General features: G+C 42.3%; 1 protein-coding gene across 4 annotated transcripts in view; it reads right to left on the bottom strand.

The window, feature by feature from the left end:
- Positions 1–368: 368 nt before the first annotated feature.
- Positions 369–21,577, bottom strand: part of LHFPL3 (LHFPL tetraspan subfamily member 3) — a 448,740-nt gene continuing 427,531 nt past the window's right edge. For 3 of the 4 annotated variants that reach the window (XM_054018007.1, XM_054018016.1, XM_054017999.1), the window contains one exon: positions 12,227–13,733. Coding sequence is in view for 1 of the 4 variants with exons in the window: in XM_054017999.1 (XP_053873974.1) it covers positions 13,705–13,733 (29 nt within the window). In the remaining 3 variants the exon portion in view is untranslated. Of the gene's footprint in view, positions 388–12,226; positions 13,734–21,577 lie in introns of those variants that run through there. The other variant, XM_054018026.1, reaches the window with a different exon arrangement.

Here is a 21,577-nt window from a genome sequence, read left to right as displayed (position 1 = left end):
TGTGCACTTTGGGTGAGGGGGGTATGGGACTTGGTGGCGGGGGAGGGCGGTTAGAGATGGACTGCAGTGGGGCTCTGTCCTCCTGCCTCCGTTCCTGCAGAACATCCACAAGGCGCCGGAGCGTGTCCGTTTGCTCCCTCAGTAGTCTAAGCAGGGTTTGAGTCGCCTGCTGGTCTTCCTGCCGCCACCTCTCCTCCCGATCCATGTTTGCTTGCTGCATTTGGGACAAGTTCTCCCGCCACTGGGTCTGCTGTGCTGCCTGGGCTCGGGAGCAGGCCATAAGCTCTGAGAACATGTCCTCCCGTGTCCTCTTCTTCCTATGCCTAATCCTCGCTAGCCTCTGGGAGTGTGATGCCAGGCTAGGTTGTGAGACAGTCGCAGATGGGGCTGTGGGAATGGGAAAAAGGGAGTGAATTCCTCAGAAAGATAAATGTAGTTGTGAACAAAGAACATAGTCTTTCTCTGTGAACAAGACCATGCACAGCACCTATCACATGCGCACTCAGCACAAGGTCGAATTCTCGGCCTTCGCATTCAGTGCCTGGGGTCTTGCACAGCACATTTGAGAAGCGTGTCAGGACAACGGAATTTCTGTTGCAGGCAGACATGGTAAGCCGTAGACTTGTGGCAGCTTAAAACTGTAATATTAGCAATGGCCTCATTTCACATTGAAATCAATGTCGGTCCCTGCTGCCAGCAATCCGGCAAGCAGGAACTCTGCTCCTGTCCCACACCCTCGCGGCTGTCCCCGGGAACGATCCCTTTCGGCTGCCCCTCTCCCGCCTCCACCGCGTGGCTGCAAACCAGCGGTTACAGTTCTGTAAAGGAACGGTAAAGCAGTCCCAACACTAACATTCCCCTACCTCATTCAAAGCAGGTCACCATGAGCGACATCACCCTCATGAGGATCTCTGACAGCGAGAAAGAGAGAATGCTCCGGGAAAGCCTCCAAAGACCAGGGCCGTATGCCGCCCTGCTGTGCAGAGCAATGATTCCCGAGTACTTGCTTGTCTCGTGGCGCGGCAACGTGTCGTACTACGGAGGACCCAATAAGGCCGCTCTCCCCAGGAACCTAATGCAACGGATTTCCAATTACCTCCAGGAGAGCTTCCTCGAGATGTCACAGGAGGATTTCTGCTCCATCCCCGGACATATAGACCGCATTTTACTCTAGCTGCTGTAGCAGTGACTAAACAGTAGAGCGGCTTGGGCAGGACAATCATGCAAAACTGGACATTGCTAGATTTTTTTTCAATAGTTGCACTGCCCATGACTGAACCGTTAAGCGCCTAGGGCAAACTAATCATGAGAAACCCATTTTTTTAATTGTTAATATTCCTGTTCTGTTAAAAATAAATGTTTAGATGTTTACAACACTTACTGGCTGATCCTTCCCCAGATTCTGTGTCCGGGGTAACGGCTGGGGACGGTTGGTAGGGGATCTCTGTAAGGGTGATGAAGAGATCCTGGCTGTCGGGGAAATCAGCGTTGTGAGCGCTGTCGACTGCCTCGTCCTCCTCTTCTCCTTCCTCATCTTCCCTGTCCGCTAACATGTCCGAGGATCCGGCCGTGGACAATACCTAGGATGGAATGCAGTGCCTCGTAGAAACGGGATGTCTGGGGATGGGATCCGGAGCGTCCGTTTGCCTCTTTGGTCTTCTGGTAACCTTGTCTCAGCTCCTTGATTTTCACGCGGCACTGCGTTGCATCCCGGCTGTATCCTCTCTCTGACATGTCTTTAGAGATCTTCTCGTAGATCTTTGAATTCCGTTTCTTGGAGCGCAGCTCGGAAAGCACGGACTCATCGCTCCACACAGCGATGAGATCCAAGACTTCCCGATCAGTCCATGCTGGGGCCCTCTTTCTATTCTGAGATTGCACGGCCATCACTGCTGGAGAGCTCTGCATCATTGCCAGTGCTGCTGAGCTCGCCACAATGTCCAGACAGGAAATGAGATTCAAACTGGCCAGACAGGAAAAGGAATTCAAATTCAAATTTTCCCGGGGCTTTTCCTGTGTGGCTGTTCAGAGCATCCGAGCTCGTACTGCTGTCCAGAGCGTCAACAGAGTGGTGCACTGTGGGATAGCTCCCGGAGCTATTAGCGTCGATTTCCATCCACACCTAGCCTAATTCGACATGGCCATGTCGAATTTAGCGCTACTCCCCTCGTCGGGGAGGAGTACAGAAGTCGAATTAAAGAGACCTCTATGTCGAACTAAATACCTTCGCGGTGTGGACGGGTGCAGGGTTAATTCGATGTAACGGCGCTAACTTCGACATAAACGCCTAGTGTAGACCAGGCCTTAGAATGTGTGACCACATACATTACAACAGCTTCTGTGAACTCCTAGAACTGGTCAATTGTCCTGCACATTAACAACTCTGGACCTCTGTGAGCATCTGTGTGAAAGTGTTCAGGCTCAGTGTAAAAGGGAACAGCATATTTTACAACATTCTCCACATACATTACAGAGGTACCTGCTAATTCAGAAGTAATTCTATGGTTCTTATTGCTTTGTTGCAGTCATACCTAGATAGTACGCAATCCCTGTACAGAATATTACCCAAGCGCTGTATGTGTTAAGATTTATGAGTGGTGAGTCTCACCCTTTTTCATTCTGTGGAGCACTTTAAGCGAGCGCCTGTTATGGACATGCCTCTGTGACAGATATGGCAATTTCCTGGATAAACTTGATTGAATTAAGTCAAACCTCATTGCATTAAGTTTAAATATTTTAGGAGTTCATTGTATTAAAAATGGAAATGTTTATGTATTATGGTGGGATTGTATGTAATGTCTCTAGGGAACTGTGTTAAGTCTCTGGGAAGTGTTATGAACTTCAAAAGGACTATTTGAAACAATGTGAACTTTTAGTTAAATGGGTTTCCTAGGAAACATCGGGGGGCTAGGAAACATCGGGGGTGGGGGAAGGGGAAGAATGCAAATTCCCCATTTCCAGCCCCAATCTTTTGAAGCTATGGCTTGAGGAGAAAGCCATTGTCTGCCTGATTACCTATTCATGTCTGTAGCGATCAAAGACACAAACTGTATAAAAGAGAAAAATCACAGATATATGGATGTGCTTGTTCTGAGCTAACAGCTCTAGTGAATTTGTGACCACAGAAAATCTCAAGATGAGGTTTGAAGGACTATTCACCTATCCAAGCCCTTGCTGGAGCCTGGGTGATCTCTGGTAAGCTTATTAGCATGCATGCACATTCTATTATTGTTTTTAATATGTTTTCTCTACAATGCTTTCACCCTAAGGATACATGTGCTAGCTTAGAAAGAGCTGTGTGGTAACTTGACTGTGAACAAGTACACTGTTTATAGCCTTTGAGAAAGGAAAGCAAAGCAGGCCTGCTGAGGCAGTCTGACTTGTTGGGAAATTCACAGCGTAGGCAGGGAACTCTGCAGCCTGGAAATATCCCAGTCAGGAAGCAGCAAGATGTATGTCTGCACTCAAGAGAGCTGATGGCAGAGAAACCAGAAGCCTAAGAGGAGATGCCCTTGATGGAACCATGGAGACGGAATATAGGTGCAGCTGCCATGAACTGTGATAGCCTCCTGACCCAATACCTCACCCTATCACTGCTTGGTTCTCAATCTGCAGAGCAGCGGGAAGGAGCTCATGGACCAAAATTTGTAAGCAACTGATTGAGTTTGATTTATAGTGGTAATAAATTACCACTACCCTGTGAATTCCTATGGCCTTGTACCTGGGAGCATCCCTTCCAGTTCATCCCTCCTTGAAGACAGTCATGAAGCTTTTTGTCTTTGACCATACAGGATAGGGTTGACTGCACCTGTCATTCCTGACAGAATCAGATGGTTCCATTGGAGACTTGCTACATAATCTTCTTTGTCATTAGTTATGTCAGTGGTCCCCAGGACCGTTGCTTGGTGTGTTCTTCCTGTAGGATGACAGTTAGGGCTCAGGCCTCTGCCAGCCCCTAATGTGATTAACCATGCCTAATCACAATTCCTCAGGCCCTGCATTGCGAATGTATGCTGCTCCCTAAACTCATAGATTCCAAATCCAGAAGGGACCATTGTGATCATCTAGTCTGAAATCCTATATAACACAGGCCATAGAACTCCCCAAAGTAATTACTGGAGAACATCTTTTAGCAAAATATCCAGTCTTAATTTTAAAATTGCCAGTGGATGAAGAATCCACCACAGCTCTTGGTAAATTGTTTCAATTAATTATCCTCATTGTTAAAATTACACCTTATTTCCAGTCTGAATTTGTTTAGCTTCAACTTCCAGACATCGGATCATGTTATATCTTTCTCTGCTAGGTTGAAGAACCTATTATCAAATATTTGTTCCCCATGTAGGTACTTCTATTGTATAGCCAGGGGTTGGCAACCTTTCAGAAGTGGTGTGCCGAGTCTTAATTTATTCACTCTAATTTAAGGTTTCGCATGCCAGTAATACATTTTAACATTTTTAGAAGGGCTCTTTCTATAAGTCTATAATATAGAACTAAACTATTGTTGTATGTAAAGGAAATAAGATTTTTAAAATGTTTAAGAAGTTTCATTTAAAATTAAATTAAAATGCAGAGCCCCCCGGACCGGTGGCCAGGACCTGGGAAGTGAGAGTGCCACTGAAAATCAGCTCGCGTGCCTACCCCAGTGTAGTCAAATCCTCAACCTTCTCTTGTTAAGCTAAATAGATTGAGCTCCTTGAATATATCACTGTAAGGCATGTTTTCCAATCCTTTAAATCATTCTTGTGGCTCTCCTCTGCTGAACCCTCTCCCATTTTTGAACATCCTTGAATTGTGGATACTAGAACTGGACACAGCATTCCAGAAGTACCAGCGGCAAAGGTAAAATAACCTTTCTACTATTACTTGATATTCCCGTTTATGCATCCAAGGATCACATTAGCCCTTTTGGCCACAGCATCATACAGGGACCTCTTGTTCAGCTGATTATCCGCCACAACCCCCAAATCTTTTTCAGAGTCACTGTTCCCCAGGACAGAGTCCCTCACCCAGTAAGCATGGCCTACATCCTTTGTTCCTAGATGTACACATTTACCTTTAGCTCATTTCAGAGCTATTCTCCTTTGAAGTAGTGTCTAAATCCAATGTCCTGCTCCTCTCAAGGCTATCTAATTGCCACATTTTGACCCTTTCAAAGATGCTTGAAAGCCTACATCCTTTGGCCTACCTTCTGACCCTCCTTCATCAACCTTATCCATACTATCTTAGTGTCTGGGCCCTCTTAATGCAGCAACCCCATTAACCACTGCTGCTCCCTCAAGGAGGGTTTTGAGATGTGCTGACCAGCTATGGGCACTTCCTGGTATAGTAGTTTGGTTTTAGCCAGCTGCTCCTTTCAGCCCTCTTCAGTATTCTTCACAGTGCCTGAGGCTCTTCTTCCCCCTATTCCTGCTGCCTCTCATGCCCACTGTTTACTCAGAGCCTCAATATCTGGCCTGCTCTCCAGTTTCTTTTGAACTCCATCAGCCTGAATGTAGCAGATGGGCTCCTTCTAAAGGGATTGGAGGTGAGCAGGACTCTACATTTTAGCATCATTCTCTCATGCAGTTCCTCTGCAGTTCTTTAAATGGCAGCTCTCGTTTGGTTCTTCCCAGTCCTTACTCCTCTTCTGACCACTGAGCTGCTGCTCCCAGCCATGAATCTTCTGAAGACCTGGAAGGTCTTTTTGTAAGTTCACAATGCAACATGGCCTGGGCTGTTTCCCAGCTCTTCCTCCCTAGCCTACTTGTTGCTGGCTTCCCCCACTGGTCTAGAGCTCTGTCCCTGCCTTGGCTTTATGTTCACTATGTACTGGTTCTCTCCAGCCAATCACAGCCATTTTCTTCTGCTTTGCAGAGGTGTTAGGCCTTTCGGTATGTTGGGTGCATATGGACAAAAGATCTTTCTTGCTTCCTGGCTGAGCTTGAAGAGGGCAGAGGGTCCCTGATACCGGCTTTTTAAGATGGTCCAGTGTCCTAGTGTCCTTCCACCTGTTACTCTTTATTGGTTGAAGTGATGGATATAGACTTTCATTTTCCCTTGAACCCAGTTACTGACCTGTGGCTCCTCAGATCATTCAGGTAGTGGAAAGGGCCTCAGCAGTGAACCTGCAGATTCAGTACACTGGACTGAACATCTGGCTGCAGAGAGGGGAGAAGCTGCATGGATGAGGAAGAGAGAAAGGTGAAGAAAAAATAACAGGCAACTCTCTGGAGTGTCTGTTACAGTTACCAGACAGCAATGTGAACCTGGAGATGTGCCTTTACCCTAAGTTTGTGAATTCAAATTGGAAGCTGGCTGGTGTTCAACAAAGAACATAAGGTTCAGGAAAGAATGTAGAGTCAGATGAGGGAAAAGCTGACTCAATATCACTGCTGCCTGAGAAATGCAAAAAACTGTCTCTGAAGAGCCCTTCTTGAGTGAATGAACCTAAACTGTGCTGGCCAGTGGTTGAGTGGACAAGGCTTTCATCCACACCAGTTTAAGGCTTGGCCACTATTCACTGTAGGAATGCAAATAAAAATTAAATTTAATTTCTTCCCATCTCAAACGGTTTTCATAGTAAACTTGCAGTATAAATTAATACACTGCCAGTTTAGTCAAGGGGTTTATCCATATTATGGGAGGCATGTAATCTTACATAAGTATTATTTTTACTGATCTGATCTTTTTATAAATAGAGATAGAAAAATAGGGATTGGAAACCATTTTGAATTAACAAAATCTATTAAAACATCTGCCACTAGATGGCAGCATAAACATACACAAAACAGTAAATCTATCACATACCATGAATGCTTTCCATATGCCTAAATTATCTTGCCTCTGAAGAATTTTCTAGTGCCCTAGATTCCATTGTAACTATATTTAATTCAAAATATCTTTAAATACTTAAAAATGAAGGAATTTTCACACTATGTCTAGCTGATAAAATTAAAAACCAGAACAAGCCCTTTAAAACCATTAACAATGTTATGTATTTTTGATTCCTTATCCTCCATGTGCACTCTGAAACATGGGCGACTATTCAGTTAAACTGAATAAAATGACTTTTTCTGATGGCATTTACCCTAGAACAAAGCCTGATAACTCTTCTAACATCGGCCCTCAGTTTTCAGAGCAACCCAGCCATCTAACCCTAGTTAACTCTGCCACATTATAATAATCCTTTGCTTTCTGTAGTACCTTCCATTTGAGAATCTTAATGTACATTGCACCATCATTGCAGTCATTTATTTAGCGTCCTAGCGCAGCCTGTGATGTACATATGTATTTTCCCATTTCTTAACAAATGAGGGAGCTGAGGCAGAGGGCAATCAAGACCAAACTTCTCCAATCTGGATGATGTCACTCAGGCCCTGTGAAGGGGAATACTACCGGTAAGCACGGATGCTGCCTACTGGTCAGGCTGGGGTGTAGCAGGTTGTCTTTCACCCAGGCATTCCCCTTTCTCACTATACCTCCACGCCGTGGTGGTCTGTCCTTTTAGCAGCTCAGCTCTCTGTCCAAGTCACACATGCAGATCCACCCCTTTCAGGGTACACATAGAGTCCAATAATGTGGAATTCATCATAAATCAGAAAGGGCTTCAAGCCTCCCCCCCCCCCTTGGGTCAGGGGTTGGACCCTTGTATCTTCAGGGTCTTCCCCAACTGCTGGCGGATAGACTTCTGGCATTGTCCCCTCTTAGGGACTGTTAGGGAAGCCCAGGCCCACCCTCTCCACCAGGTTCCAATCTAGGGCCTGGTAGTAGGCAGCTAAGTCCTGTACCTTGGGGTGCTATGCGGCTGCCTCCCTGGATCACTTCTTACCAGTGTCCCCTTTTCTCACAGGTAAAGAACTGAATATAAAAATAAAATTTCTGACCTTCAAAAGTCACCAGCCCCTCCTTTACAGCCCCTCTGATTCAGGTCAGTATCACCAGGCAGCAGTGATGTGGTGTGACTTGATCCCTGTCTGCCTACCTCTGAGCTACTTTGCTTCCCTTTTTTAAGCTCTGCCTCCAGCTTGTGCAGGTGTGATGGGGCAGGGCTGCTTAGGTCCAGAGCAGCTCCTTAACCCCTTCTTCTCCAGTGTGGGGTTTGTACATCTCACCACAGGCACTTAACTCAGTATTAATTGGATTGGCTTATTATAGAGTAATTGGATCCATATTAAATAGATTCAGGGCCTTACTTTAGGCTTCCAAATTTGAAAATTTTGATCTAGTGGTTTACCTGCAGGCACTAAGGAAATCTCTGGTTTGGAGCTGAGAATACAATTCAGGCCTCCAGAAATCTAGTTTTGAGTTCCTCCTTTGTCAGACTTCACTTCTGAACGTGGGTTGGAACAACAGAAAAGTTCCTGTATATCTGTCCTAAAGTCTGAATTTGGGAAGCCTCATAATAGAAAACTGATTACATCTGTTAATGGCATTTATATACTTCTAGCTCATCGTCAGTTGTTGAAACTGAAAATGTTCATGGTGGAAATATTTTTCATGCAGATGGAATAGGAATATAACCCAGAAGACAGGGTTTTGACAATTTTTGTTTCATGGTTTGATTACTAATAAATATTACGGGCCTGGTTCTGGGCTAATTTTTACCTGTGTAAACCAGGAATACTTATCAGTTCAGTTATGCTGGTGTAAAACCAGTTTGTATAAGAGCAGAATGAGTCCATAAATGTGTTTAACATCTTTCATCCCAAAATGTTTTACAAATGTAAAAAAATGATAGACAAACTAGGGGGCTGCTCCTGCTCCATTGGAGTCAATGGGGCCTTTGCCATTGACTTTAGTGGGTGCAGGATCAAGCCATATAGGGGGAGATTTTTCAAGGCATAAATGGCAGGAAGGGACCTAATTTCCATTGGAAGTCAGTAGTCAGTGCTGAGGCATTTATTCAGTACTGATTTTAAGGGACAAGTATCACCTACCAAACCACAAATGCCACTTTCTGCGGCACTTGGTTTTCCATTGAAGTCTCACTCCAAGTACTAACTAGACTTGGAGTGAGACAATGAGGACTAGACAATGAGGCCTAGCTTGTGAGAATACAGAGTTGCCCTGCACCAGGTGGAATGGCTGCATGTGCATCTTAACCATTAGCCTGTGCAGGTTTTGTCAGCTAATATAACAACCCTGGGCCAGGCCATTCCCTTCTGTACAAAAATACCTGGAAAGGAGAAACATGTTTAAAACCCCATACACTTTGGTGGAGGGGAAAATTGATGCATGTTCCACTCTGAGGACTAGCTCAGAAACTATTCACCACAGACATATAAATATATATACTGTACAAATTGAATCCTGCTTTACTTTTTAATTGGACAGTTTATTTCATTTCAAATCACTGACAGTCTGTTTCCCAGCTGAAACTAATGACACTTTCATAACATATGAAAGCCGTTGTCCTATTGTTTAGGCACAAACTTTGACCATCCTTAAAGATATTATAATAATATTGTTGGGACTATCCTCAGAAGCTATATATTATGGAACAGTAGCAGATACTCCACAGTTAAGGTTGCAACCCAGTTTCCATGATAAACTATATTTTTCACCCCTCTCTAAAATCTGCAAACAAAGGTTATCAGAGTGAAAATAGGTAGACTGCTTCTAGGCCCAAGGTAGAATTTCCCCACCCACTTCTATGAAACTTCAAGAAGGGTTCTGAAGTTATAGTCCCACCAAAATTTGGCAGGTGCTCAGAGTTTGAAAGTACAGACTTAAGCTACTAGGCTTGTCTTCACTACGGGGAGATCGACTCTGCTGCAATCAATGCAGCAGGGGTCGATTTAGCGGGTCTAGTGAAGACAGTTGTAAGTGAAGATTTGTACCCTTAGACTTTAGACCCAGTTTTACCATGGGGAGATCTTGCCGAAGGCAGACGTTATCTTCTTGTATTTCCAAACAGACCTGAAGGTCCAAATCCTGACCTGATGTGGCCAGGCAAAAGTACACTGAAGTTAATGGGGTTGCAGGAATAAATTTGACCTGGGCAGCCAATTAGAGATGGAAAGAAGGGAGCTAGGTTTAATCTCATCCAGAAAAGATATTTCACATTTCATGATAAGGATTTTGCACAACATTAACAATCAGATGGTAAGCTCTTTGACCATGACTTTTGATATATTTGTACAGCACCTATCACAATGGGGGGCCTCAATAATTTAACAATATTTAAGGCCAATGTAAAGGAGATGATATAAGATGCTTTCTGAAATCAAGCTATTATCTGGCTTTTGTTAACAGAATAGCCATTTGTGTCAGAAGTATAAACTGGAATTGAAAAAAGATCTCTGAGCTTTCCACAAAAATATTTAAGTTGAGCTTTACAAACCTGCCTAGGAGTAATCAATCTATTAAAATTAATGGGCACTTGGCATCCAGATCCCCTGGGTGGGTTTGAAAACTTTGCTATATGTAAATGGTTTTACTGTATTCAACTCCTGATTATTTTGCATCTTATGAAACCAAGTTTACCATTAGAGAATGAAGACCATTTAACAAATAAGGCCCAATCCTGCAAATATGATGGGTGTGGACAGTCCTGTGCCCATCCAGAGACTACTTTCTTTACTGGGGCTCCACATGAGCACAGGGGTCTGTCCCTGTGTGTCACACTGCTGGGGTGGAGCCTGGGTAGGGTCTAGAAAGGGGGACACTGATTGCAGTACCAGCAGTCATTACCACATGGGAACTGGAGAAACGCATGAGCATACTCTGTTTTAGTATGCTACAAAAATTAATCATTGACATTTATTAGGTACTTTAATACTAAGCATATATTAAAGTAACAAAAATTATTGTAGTAATTTTATTTCAGTTTAGTTTTTTACAGAAAGTCAGGTATTCCAACAATTTTCTTTACAGTTTGTTGACTTTAAAAAAAAATTACACACATTTTTGACATTACAGTGGAATGGAATGGGAAAGCATTCACCTTTAAAAAGATAAAAACATACTACTTATACTTAATTAACATTTAGTGATGTACATCCTTGTAACTTTTTGCTTTATTTATGTACATATGGTACATTTTAATTGAAATAGTAGAGCCACAAGGTCTTGTGATGACACATTTTTGCAACATTTGTATGTCTAAAGTGGGCTTTTTCGTTATACAGTCACTATGATGCAAAACTCAGTAGGCAGTAACAAAATTGCATGGCACAGAGAAACCCAATTAATGCAGTTTCTATTGCAGGAAAAAATATCATGACTGCAATAATCTGAGAATACAATGTAACCCCTGGAGCAAATGATTACAACGATACTGTAGCACATTCAGGTAAACCTCTTTACAGACTTCTGAGATAAAGTGTGCCTATGATATATCAACACTGGTAAATGACAACAAGCTTTATTAAGACCCCATTTAGCAAGGTAGGCCTAAATGTGTCTAACTTTGAGCATGTGAGTTGTCCCATTGATTTCAGGGGGATTGCTCACATGCTTAAATACCTTGCTGAATTGGAGCCTTAATGAGCTTCCAAACCCACCCATGTAAGTCACTTATGTTATACCCTTCCTCTTTATTTTGGTGACAGAGACTAGGAATAGATTTATGTTGGATGACAACTTTCAAAAGTGCTCAGCATTCACTGAAGTCAATCGAAACTCCCTTTGGCTACAATGGATGCAGACTTGGGCTAAGGGACAGAGTGTTTGAAAATCCCACCCAAATTTATCTGTAAACGTATTTGGCAAGCATATATGTTAGGTGTGCAGTTACTATGGTGATCGGGGCCATATAACTACCTTGACAGACAGCTAACATTGCTATTTAATAACTAGTCATTATTTATTGACAATTTGGTCACAGACATTGTCTTCAGCCAAAGAAGCATAACTGAGATTCATGCACTTAGATGCAGAAGAGTTTTGTTTTGCAGTGACTCATTTACAACCGGAAGTTAAAATCCTGTTTTATCTCTAGTTTCAGAGTAACAGCCGTGTTAGTCTGTATCCGCAAAAAGAAGAACAGGAGTACTTGTGGCACCTTAGAGACTAACAAATTTATTAGAGCATAAGCTTTCGTGGACTACAGCCCACTTCTTCGGATGCATATAGAATGGAACATATAATGAGGAGATATATATACACACATACAGAGAGCATAAAGGTGTTTATGCTCTCTGTATGTGTGTATATATATCTCCTCATTATATGTTCCATTCTATATGCATCCGAAGAAGTGGGCTGTAGTCCACGAAAGCTTATGCTCTAATAAATTTGTTAGTCTCTAAGGTGCCACAAGTACTCCTGTTCTTCTTTTTGTTTTATCTCTGTACCTCTTCAAGAGCTATTTGTTATTGGGGCCTGTAATAATAATCAATTGTTATTCTAGCTTCTTTTTCTGAATGCCAGCAAGTATCATAGTGGCCTTCCAAATCTTCTGAACTTAGAATTGCTTCAGGAAATAATACAAAGGCTGCTCACTTCTAAAATACTCCTCTCTAGAATAATTATCTGCTCACATTCCAGGCCTCAGACTGCTCTTACTATTCAATTGCTTTCCAGAATGAGTTTGCTTGGCAAGGAACCTTATGAATAGCAACAAAATGTTGCACAGAAGTCAGAATAACTCGGTGGTAATATGCCTCTCACACCACATAAGCAAAATAAAACGTGAAGGGCCACAGTCACTGCTGTGCTCCAGCTGCATCACACCACACAAAGCAGCCAGAGCATAGCAGTGAATCTGGCCCAGGGCTTTTACATAGTTTTCTGTAAAATGTACCTGTTTACTAGTCAGATTCATAGATTGTAAGGCCAGATGGGACCATTAGATCATCTTCTCTGACCTCCTGTAGAACACAGGCCACTGGATTTCATTTAAGTGATTATATGACATAGAACAGGAAAAAATACAAAAGTGCTTAACTGCAGCTGTGTGTTACATTTCAGGTGTCAAGTAATTTCTCCCCCTCCCTTTTCTTTTTGTAAATAAGTGGTTTTATTTTGCCACCTTAAATAGGAGCAAGTCTTATGTTGCATGAGAATCAACAGTATTATGACATTCAGAAAGATGAAACTTATTGTATATATGCCTTCACAGAACTACAATATATGTCAGAAATAATTCTTCAGTTATAAGTTTGTTACAGACATAAATTAAACAGAGGACATATGCAGTAAAAATTGAGAAGCTTTACATTTTTAACCAATTTATTATACAGTGAAATAAACAAAGTGCAGAAATGCTGCAGTAAAAGTTATACTTTTTCCTCTAGGAGATGGAAACATTCAGAGTCTATTTATAAATGCTTATTTAAGAGTGATGTCCTATCAGTTTCCTGGCTACTGGAACAGAAATAGTCTTGAGTTAACTGTCTCTCTCTACTGTGAAAGGTTTTAAAGCTTTTTGCTTTTCAGTTGAATAAAAAAATGAGTTTACAAACCTTTTCAATGCATATATTACATAAGTTTTGCCTAGCAACAACTACATCCCTTTTAATTTATTCCCTAAATGTGACTTTTCATGCATGTCTTCTGAATGCTGTATTCAGTGACAGTTTCTAATGAGCTGGTGTGTAATCCATGATTGCATCTCTCTTCAGAAAATCACTTCCATGCCTGGCTGATCTATGTTTAGAAGGCAGCTCTTACCAATCAGGCATTTTTGCACTTGTCAACATTCTTCTCCATTGAAGGCTCCTCAAGCTTCTTTCCATTTAATGTTGATGTACAAAAGCAGTTACTCATTTTGTTTTGTGCTCATTCTAGTGAGGATTGGCTTAGCAGGACTGTGCAAAACAGAGAGAAGAGAGAAGTCAGTTTATTGCCAGCAGTCATTGCTACTGTGTTTGGCACAGTGCTATCTTCTGATCAATACTCTAAATACATTTCACTATTTTGATTTCCATTCATTATAAAAGATAACATTGGTCATCAACTTTAATCTCCAACTATCACAGTGATTTGTAGGGTGGAATCTTTGAAAATCAGTTTTGATCTATTAATCAACAAGGAAAGTCAAAATAAAGGGGTTGTTTCATCTGAAGGCTGAACAGTGGGAACACAAAGATGCCGCATGTACTGGGTGAGAGTCACATTTGTTTGAGTAATATGAGGAATCAAATCAAGGTCCTGAGATTTCTTGTCAGTATTTATGATTTCCTTCAAATGCCTGCATACACAAACCTCATTTAAAAAAAATAAATAAATAAAGTTAGTCTGGTAGATTTCAGAGGGACAGTCCCCAAAGATAACAGAGGTGTTTTCAACACATATCATCATCCATCATGCACTGGTATGCCCCTCCCTCCCTCCCTCCCCCATCATTATTTTCAATACCACATAAACATAAATTCATGTTCAGGGCAAAAAAGGAACGACTGCAGTAATACTATGAATAGGCTGCCACTGTAGAAAGCCTCCTCCCCTCCCTTTATGAAATCTATTGCATTTAAATTAGGGAAAAATCCCAGGGTACTGTTCACAGAAACCATGGCATAGCTGATGTGTCACATGACCTTAAGCCATGGACTGGTATGTCTCTCCACTGCTGCTGTTGTGAAGGCCCTGTGGAGGGGACATTCTGCTTCCTTTCAGGGCATCCAGATGTAGGACAGCCATCTTCTGCAAGATCCCCCTCCAACCATACAGGCTTGTGTGTTGTTCTCCTGATATGTGTGTATGTGGAAAGTAGGTCAGTATTTGTCCCTAAGTTTGAATAAAAAGTTATTGTACAAGTGGAGCTCTACAGATGGATCACTAGCTAAAATTTCCCGGATAACTGGATTATTTAGGCTGAACCTTGAAGTCTCTACTCCAGCAACATCTTCAGTGGCAGGAGTTATGCCTGAGAAAGTATTTAGGCTGAAATTCTGGAAATGAGCACACAGCCTGACTGAAGGGGCTCTGTGGTCAGTTACACATGCATGGGGCTGGAGAACAGAGTCAATGGGACTGATTCATCATTACACTCTGACCCCTTTGTGCCAGCTGTGCTGTGCTGGCACAAAGGTCTGTAAAGCCAATGGATATAGCCCTGGAGACGAGAATTCTCTTGGTGTCACAGCCAGCATAATGCCCCTATGCTATCCCCATCACAGCTCCCAACACAGGGGGGTATGATGGAAGAAATGGGGTGTGACTGGGGCATCACTGCCCTCTAACTATTCTGAGCTGCTGGAATGGCCTCTTGGGGCCATTAGGCAACAAGGCACAAGTCAGAGCAGCCCTGAGGCTGTTCAAACCTGTTCCAGGGACTGAGACTAGGATTGAGGAAAGCCACCTTTGCCACTTCCCCCAGACCTGCACCAAGTGGAGTGTGGTCTCCACCAGGAATCATGCTCAGCTCACAAGCTATGTTTCGATGTGTTTTATAAAGAGGACACTTACAATGGCTATTGCTGGAACTAGGCCATAGAAAACAAATGGCACAGGAAGATTATCTATATCTGTGCATAAGGAGAGCACTGGTAGTGATGACTGGACTAGTCTCCTTTTTCAGAAAACTAATACACAATTTAGAGTGATCTCTGAGGGAACAATACTTTAATGAATTTGTATACAGTGGGTCTAATAATTTGCCTTTTACAAATGGAAACGATCAGTTACACTCCTCTGAGCAAAGCTTCCTCTTGTTCCCATGAAAAGAATGTGCCAATAGTGAAGGACAAGTAGTAGACAAGAAACGCACATATTTCTGATTAAAATAATTAATAATTTGTGCCCCAAGGATCCTAATGCATTTTATAAAGATGGGTAAGTGTCATTATGTAGTCATAGACGATAAAAAAGGTAAAGATCTGTTTCATCATCCCATCTATTTCCTTGTCTGTGAAGTATTCTTCCCCACAGTACCTAGGCAAGCATGTGGTCCAATTTACTGTTACAATTATCCTCCTTTCACAAATAGAAATACTGATGCTGAGAGGGCTCAATCATTTTCCCACAGCCAAAGAGTGAGTCAGTGGCAGAATCAGGAATAAAACCAGTTTTTTTTGACTCCCCGTCCCCTGCTCGACCCACTCATCACCCTGCCTCTACTACATCTAATAGCTTTGATAGAAAATATATGTGGACAAATACAGATAGATGGCATCACAGAGAAGTTATTTGATATGGGAGGATTATAACAAGGAACATCAAATGTACAAGCCCTAATAATATACTGTGGCACTTCCATGAAAAATTTCAGGTTTGTAGGGTTAAATGGAGCATTTAAAAAAAGGGTTTTTATCTCAAGTTATTGTATTTGCTATTCAAAGGCATGACAATATTTAGCATGACAATTATTGGATTTCCAGCAACATTTGAAATTCAGCATTAGGGTTGCAACATACTAACATCTTTATTAGTTCTTCTGCAAAATTTTATACACAGGTGTTATACAGAGGAAAGAGGAAATTTAATAAATGTCACAGATTCCTAGTTAGTGCTGTGCAAAGAGGAAGCTGCATAAATAAGTCATTCATTTTGTTCAGTCTGGTTTGACCTTGTAACATGTCACATGCTTTTGACTTTTTGACGTTTTTTGCATTGGAGTTACCTACAAATCCTTTTTGGAGCTGTCAGGTGAACCAAAATTAATGAAAGCAGTCTCTGTGAAGGCTATATTGTCCAAACTACCTAAATGCAATGCTGTTAGATTCTCAGTCTATTTGAAGATTTGGAAAGGCTTCACCTCCTGGTGATATTATTGTTCCTACCTGACCCATTCAATTAGGGTACATGCCGATTGTTGGTGATAGAGTTGGTATGCAGTCTCTGCCTGAGGGATTTACACCATTCCAATGTTTATGCATGTTTTCTGAGGGAGCTCATCAATATTTCTTTGGTGTGAAGATGAATAGTAGAGAGCATTGCAGGCTGCTCCTTGCCAAAGTATAAATACACAGACTGAAGTTTCAGATAGACCATAACATGCTTTTATGGCAAGGACAGTCAGATAAACAGCACTTACAGAGAATAATGCAAGAATCTTCATCCTTCAAAGGCTGAATACATTGCCTTTGCAACAGTCTCAGCACTTACCTGATTAATTCTCTGCAGACATATTTATACAACCTCTTAGCCATTCTTTTGATTGGTAGTCTGAAAAATGTGAGCCTTCTAGGGGTTATTACTTTGCTGTTCTCTCTAAACACTTGTGATTACAAGTGTCTTACTAAATTAGAGAGGGGAAGCAAATGACTTTCTTGATGAGGTCAAGACCAATGCTATTCCAAAATCAGATCAGCTGCTAGGAGTCGCTTGAGTAATAAGTGACGGGTAAAATTTCCTCCTCGTCTCACCATAGACCCAAAGTGCTCCACTGACCCATTATTTATGATTATTTATTGAATGCTGGCAGTATATTTGGTGTACTACAGGAGAGAAAGGAAGCTATGGTCACTGTTCCCAGGGGCTTACAATCTAAAATAGACATGCAATACAGTTTGGATACATAAAACACTGGGTGAACAGCAGGGTCGTTCCCGGGTGGATGACACCTTGGATAGCCTGAATGGTAGCTGCTGGTTCTCTGTCCTTGACCTCCGCAGTGGATACTATCAAATGCCCATGTAGAGGACCGGGAGAAGACAGCATTCATCTGCCCCTTAGGGTTTTACCAATTTAATCGCATGCCCCAGAGAGTATCTGGAGCTCCAGCCACGTTTCAGCGACTCATGGAGCGAGTGGTAGGGGACATGCACCTGTTAGAGTGTCTGGTGTAGTTGGATGACATTGTAGTATTCGGGCGCACTTTAGAAGAACACGAGACTCGGCTGTGCAAAGTCCTGAATCATTTGGAACAGGCTGGCCTCAAGTTATCCTTAGACAAGTGCATCTTCTGCCAGACATCCGTGCGGTACGTGGGACACATAGTGTCTGCAGATGGTATAGCTATAGACCCAGAGAAGGTGAAGGCGGTAACCATCTGGCCGAGGTCTGCGACTCTCAAGGAATTACAGCTGTTTCTGGGATTCTGTGGCTGTTACTGCAGGTTCATAAAGAATTTTTTGCACATCGTACATGCACTCACAGAGCTCACCAAGGGATATCCCCCCACAAATAAGAAGAAGGGGAACCCACCTCAGCATCAGTACTTTAATGTGGGTGCACCTTTTGGAAAGTGGTGGACTGCTGAGTGTGAAGAAGCTTTCCATAAAATCATTCAACAGCTCACTCAAGCACCTGTTTTGGTGTACGCTGATCCCACCCAGCCATATGAACTCCATGTCGACGCAAGCTACACTGGTTTAGGCGCTGTCCTTTATCGAGAGTGTGAGGGCAAACTCCGACCATTAGCATTTGCAAGTCGAGGTCTCACACCACCTGAGAGAAACTACCCTGCTCATCAAGTGGAGTTCCTGGCATTGAAATGGGCCATCACAGAGAGGTTCCATGACTACCTCGATAGGGCCAAGTTCACTGCAAAAACGGATAATAACCCTTTGACATACATCAAGACAACAGCAAAATTACCTGAAAAATCCACGCTTAGCTGCTGCACCACAGAAATCAGAAACTAATGTACATCAGTATACAGGCAGCATCCACACATGTGTATGTATAATCCATGAGCCTAATAGGGAGATATCTCTTTAAGAGACCCATTGGGGGGAGGTAGGGGTGAGCCTACCATGTGGACCATTGTTGCTAGGCAGATTAAGCACTCCACATCCAGAAGCTTCTGGAATTGGGTGTGGTAGTTCTGGGACTGCTCCAATAGGTTCCCTGTTGCTGGGGTCAGACTTCATGAGGGCAAGCAGTGAGGGCAGCTGCTTTGCAGAAGGCCATGTGCCCTGTGTGAGTTGGGAGAAACTGAGCTGAGACTTAGGTGAACAAAACCTAAGCTTTTGGGAAGTTTCAGTTTCTTCTCACTGTATTTCTGTGGGGACTGAACTGTTCAGATTTTAATTTTTTTTTTATTTATGTTTCTGTATAACTATGAAGGTAATGTCTGTGGATTATAACATAGCCACGTCATGTTGTAAAAATTAGATTATTTGTTTCTCTATCATAATATTTTATAAAGTTATTTAATTAAATTAATTTCTTTAGTTCCTTTTGGGACTTGAATGTGGGGAGGTTGACCCTGTGCAATCCTTGCTGAAAATCCTTAGAGACTGGGTCTGGTGTAGTTGGATGACATTGCACTGGGTCTCCAGCTACTCTTCTATGGGAGTTGGGGGTTTTGTAGGCACTGGAGAAGGGTAATGAAGTGAACTCTAGCCCACCCAGAGGTTACATATGTACCTGTGATTAAGGGGAAAGGCATGAAAGGCAGCTAGGCATCCAAACCCAAGAGGACATTGGGTGCCTCACTTCTCTTCATGTCTTTGAAAATCTTCCCCTAAATTCTTATAATGAAAAATATTCCTGAATAATTGGCTGGCCTGAGACAATGTCATTGCTTTCCCCGGCGATGAGGAGGAGAGAAGACTTTTGGAGGGCTACATGTGGTATCTGCTTCCACTCACTCATCTGCAGAAAGTGCCTTTTCTTTTCCAAATGTGTCCAGCAAGCATCCTTTGCCTTGGGTGCAGCAGTGCTGCGAAGGAGGGGCTGTGGCAGCACTTGTACAGGATTCTGGGGCACACAATAGATGTAAAGCTGCCCACAGCTATGCACGGCAGGAGCAAGACTGTCCTACTGAATGGGAGAATCAAGAGGTCGGAAACTTCCTAGCCAAACTTGTTTGGTTTGGGGCTGGCTTGTAGGGCTGTTCTAGCACCTTTTTGATAGAACATCATGAATGGCCTCTTGTTTAGCCAACGCCTAAGGTAAACACAGCACTTCTTCCTTTTATTTGTAGACTACCAAGCAGGATCTGGCAGTTATTTTTTACACAGTCATCCATGGGTGTTGAAGCCCGACTCTACTAGCAGGGAATGCTGAGGGTCAAAGACTGTGTAGAGTATGCAAGAAATATCAAAATGTTTATAAAAGTTTTAAAAAACCCAAGGAGTAAGATTCTATGTGCCTTTTCCGGTGAAGAATTATAGGAGTTTATATGGATAGATTGATAAGTGACCTGGATTCTTTGTTTGCAGCATTTTCTTGCATAGTAATAGGGGGGAAAAAAGGATTTTAACAGATTCTGTATTCAGACTTCATGGAATAGGGGACCAGAACTCTGAATGGAAGCCTACTGCTCATTAGATCTGCTATGATTATATTACTTGCTCTGTTAGGGACAGTAGTTTAACTTCCAGCCTAACAGGCTTTATGAATGTTTTCAGAAGCATTCAAGAATTTTCCAAATGCTCACATGAAAAGATAAATCTTGCCATTTCTATTTGCAGAAAGCTCAGTTCCTGCTACATAATAAAACTCTTAAAATCTGACAGGCTGATTTCAAGGCAGATGAGGCAGATAATGGTAGTAATTAACCACTGAATGGCATGCCACTTTTTCTTATACAAAGGAGGAACAGAAAAATGGCTAGAGGATCCAAAAAGAATTTTTTTGTCATATTACTGATAGCACTGTTTTCTGTTGGCAATTCATCTTGTGATTGGGTATAGTGCTCTGTCTAGTAACACGTCACCACAGACATGAATAATCCATGTCATTCTGATTATTATTCATGAGCAACAGCAAAATACACCTATTTCCCAATCTGCTCTAAAAGACAGTCCACGCACTGTGCAGAATCAAAACTCACCCTCTTCCCATGGGATGTAGTCCTTGTTAACAGAGAAATGAACTGGAAGATAACATGAAGTCCATCCCATGCCTTCTCACTAGGTTTGGTTGCTTCTAGGGTTCATGCCTCAAAGCTGTTCAGCCAAGACCCTAGTTTGTCCATCAGATCCACAGACTCTCTTAGGGTAGAAGGCTATTCCCATCCTCTTTATATCCATAAACCTCACCTGGTAAAGGAGTCTTGCTGACTCACTGTTTCAGGCCCCGGCAGGATCCAAAACACCAGCTACTAGGGAGTGTTCACAGGAGACCGCTTCCAGACCGTTACACACGCCATAGTTCATAATAATCTAAACATCGCTACCATTTTGAAAATAGTTTAAAATATAACAATTTTAGGTTAAAAATAATCTGTTATGCTTGAGGAGTAGATTCGCTCCTGGCATTCCCATGTTGATTGTTATATCACACTATTCTGTGTTTCTGTCCATAGTAATTGCATATCACACACTTACAAAGACCAAATAACACATAGAATGACATTTACTAATGCAGACTGTTCCCCCCGCAAAAAAAACCCTTCAAATCTGCCACACATCAAAAGAATATGAAGCTAATAACAAACGTGAAAGGAAACAAGGAAGATTGACCTCCACACATTGAGGGGCCTTCTCATCTCATTCCCTAATGTGCCTGGTCTGTTGTACTTTGGTATTTGGAGGTCCTACTTAATTACGTATCCCCTGGTTTTAATTCATTGGACTATTTAAGGGACACCAGATTAAAAATTACACTTCTCTCTGGAGTTGCTTTATCTACTAGTGTTACAAATAGCACCTAAAATTATGCCAACTGAAAGAGATTAGAAAATAATGTTTCTCTGTTTTGTCACTTTGTTCACCCTGTGCACTTGACAGCATTTTGTGTATAATTATTTTTAAATGTTCTCCCTGCAGTCAATCACTTCCTCCTGTGCAGTCTGGGTCTTTCACACACAAAAAAAGGG

This window comes from Malaclemys terrapin, chromosome 1 (assembly GCF_027887155.1).
Source record: "Malaclemys terrapin pileata isolate rMalTer1 chromosome 1, rMalTer1.hap1, whole genome shotgun sequence".
In the NCBI taxonomy this organism is placed as follows: domain Eukaryota; kingdom Metazoa; phylum Chordata; order Testudines; family Emydidae; genus Malaclemys; species Malaclemys terrapin.
The sequence above is the reverse complement of the archived record's forward strand: the minus strand, read 5'-3'. Positions and strand labels throughout refer to the sequence as shown.